The 2712-nt window shown below is 35.1% G+C and overlaps 1 protein-coding gene across 1 annotated transcript; it reads right to left on the reverse strand.

The window, feature by feature from the left end:
• Positions 1 to 257: 257 nt before the first annotated feature.
• On the reverse strand, positions 258 to 1671 carry LOC107645232 (uncharacterized). Its single transcript, XM_088502454.1, has 3 exons — positions 1423 to 1671; positions 730 to 1334; positions 258 to 411 (listed from the first exon to the last, which is right to left on the reverse strand). The coding sequence occupies exons 1-3, from the start codon at positions 1669 to 1671 to the stop codon at positions 258 to 260; spliced, it is 1008 nt and encodes a 335-aa protein (XP_088358580.1).
• Between the last annotated feature and the right edge of the window lie 1041 nt (positions 1672 to 2712).

Below are 2712 nucleotides of genomic sequence, written 5' to 3' on the forward strand. Positions count from 1 at the left end.
AAATATTTATATTAGAATACTATTTTTTCAAAGACTTCTCTATAAACAATATTGATGGTTGAATTTGCAGATATTCCTACATGATTCATAAGTAAAACTTTTAAATCTCTCTTACTCTTAACTCTTGAAAGTGCCACATATAGTTGGTCATGTGTAAAAACTGGTTTGGGCAAGCACAATCCAACATGAGATAAAGTTTGTCCCTAAAACTTGTTAATTGTCATGACAAACGATACTATTATAAGAAACTGTCTTCGTTAGAATCTAACTGGGACGGTTTCATTTGTTGGTACCATATTCATTCTTGGAATCAAAGCAATATGACCAACATTGTTACCCGTTAAGACTTCACATTCTATAACATGATTTCCAAACTTCCTAACTTGTAGCCTTGTACCATTACAAAGACCACTGGATTAGTCAATATTCCTCAGTAACATCACCGGAATACCAATCTTGAGTATTAATTTATGTGGAGGCAAATCAGAGTAATTTATGCTATTCAGTAATTCAGGACCATAGAGATCTAGCTGACTCTCCATATTCCCTTTATCCATACAAATGGAATCCGAACTAAGATATAATTTTTTCTCTCCAGGAATGATAGCCATCAGATGGTTGTTGACCTCTTTAACGATGTCTAGTGTGGGAGCCAGTATAGTTCTTGCTTTGAAAAAATCTTTTGAGGACATATTTTCTAAAATATTTGGATAAGAAAAATGAACCAACTCATCAAATGTCTGGTCCGAAGAAGGAATAACAATATCTCCTGGAAGACATATCTCAGATTCACCATCCATATTGTCACCTATTAGACCATCACTAACTTTCAATAACCACTCACCAAATTGCTCTGTCTCATCTTGATCTGAAGTAGTCGTCCTTACAGAGAGTCTCATATTTTTTGTTAGTTTGAGCACCTGACAAAACTTCCAAAGGTAAGACGAATTTACGGTTGAATGAACGATATCTTGTCTCGGTCCTTGTGAAATGACAGGAAGAATTTGTCTAAAGTCTCCACCTAGTACAACCACTTTTCCTCCAAAGGGCAAATCTTTGCTATATGTTGGAGAACACCTCATGATATCACCCAAGCATTTATCAGGCACTTCATAGCAGTACCTACTAACCATTGGAGCCTCATCCCAAATTATAAGTTTGGCTTTCAACAGCAACATTGCTTGAGGAGAACCAGGTTTGATGTTACATACAGAATCCTCAGTTACATTCAGCGGTATTTTGAACCTTGAGTGTGCCGTTCTTCTATTGGGAAGAAGTAAAGATGCAATACTACTCGAAGCAACGTTTAACACTATATCACCCCTTGAGCGAATCTCAGCAAACATAAGGTTCCAGAGAAATATTTTTCCAGTACCCCCATGACCATACACAAAGAAAAAAAACCCCTTCATCACAATATACAGCTGTAACAATTTTATCGAATGCATATCTCCACTCAGGTGTTGCGATGGCTAACATGTCTGAGGCATTTTTCTTTAAATCATCCCTGTTAAAGTTTAGCTCTTCCCTAATAACCCTTTCGGTTAACAAAGAATTATCAACTTCAGTTGCTAAAGGCATTGGAGGATAGTCTTTCAAGGTTTTACCATAGGAATGTAAGATCTTATCTATATCCATTAAGCACAACTGCTTAATCTCATCATCTGACATTGTTAACTCTGCATATTATACGATACTGTAAAAATTCAATCAAACTAAAAATGATCAATAAGGAAGAACTTTTATCATTGTAATTAATAAAAACTCACCCCTATGTTCATCACAGCTCTTTGTCGATACAAAATATCATCTGAGAGTTCATGCCAACATCTATCTCAGACATGTTCTGGTCTTGAGATATTGTTGGATGTTAATAGAATGACAAATAATCTCCTAACATATGATCCTGAGGCCCATGAGCTTGCTTCCTTAATTGCATCAATGAATTCTTTGTCATCTTGCAAGAGTCCAAGGGCGAAGCATGCATCTCTATACATAGCATAAATTGTTCCTCCTACTGTTCTTATATCTCGAAAACTCATATATCCTCTCTGAGTATTCAAGAGAAGTCGTTGGTAATATTCTTCAATATTTGCTGCAAAAAATTTGGTTAAAATCCCACTTTTAAGTTGTTAAATGGATTAAGCTATGCTATTTTAATTATTATGTAGCTACACATCCGCATAAGAATAATTTTCCTAAAAAATATAGAAAAATAAAAAATTGTATAATCTACAGATTATAACTGTTGAAAGTTATTTGAACATTTATTTTCTAGTGTAGATAAATCGAATAAAATGGACGTGGGGTATAGGCTGTTAAGATTTTAAATTTAAATCATTAAATAAGTAAGATCAAAATTGAATATAAACTCGTCATTACCTGTAGGTACATGAGTCTTCCAATTGCGAAGCCTTTCTTTCGAAGAAACCACTTTGAAGAATCATCCTTCCAAACAAACTTGGTTGGAAACTCAGCATAAGTCAGACTTCAAGCATAAGGATATGACATGTTCGCCGCCATCCATCCCAAAAACATGGACTTATGAGATATTGCTCTTTCGACGATATCATTCACATTAGAAGTTTCACCATAAACCACAGGTTGCTCAATCACCAAATGGAATGGAAGTCTAATCACAAATGGTTCTTTCTCTTGGATTTTGTATCCAAATAGACGCCAGACTGCCTCACATGCCGAAATGTACCTACA

This window comes from Arachis ipaensis, chromosome B1 (assembly GCF_059453495.1).
Source record: "Arachis ipaensis isolate K30076 ecotype BB chromosome B1, ASM5945349v1, whole genome shotgun sequence".
NCBI classification, from domain to species: Eukaryota; Viridiplantae; Streptophyta; class Magnoliopsida; order Fabales; family Fabaceae; genus Arachis; species Arachis ipaensis.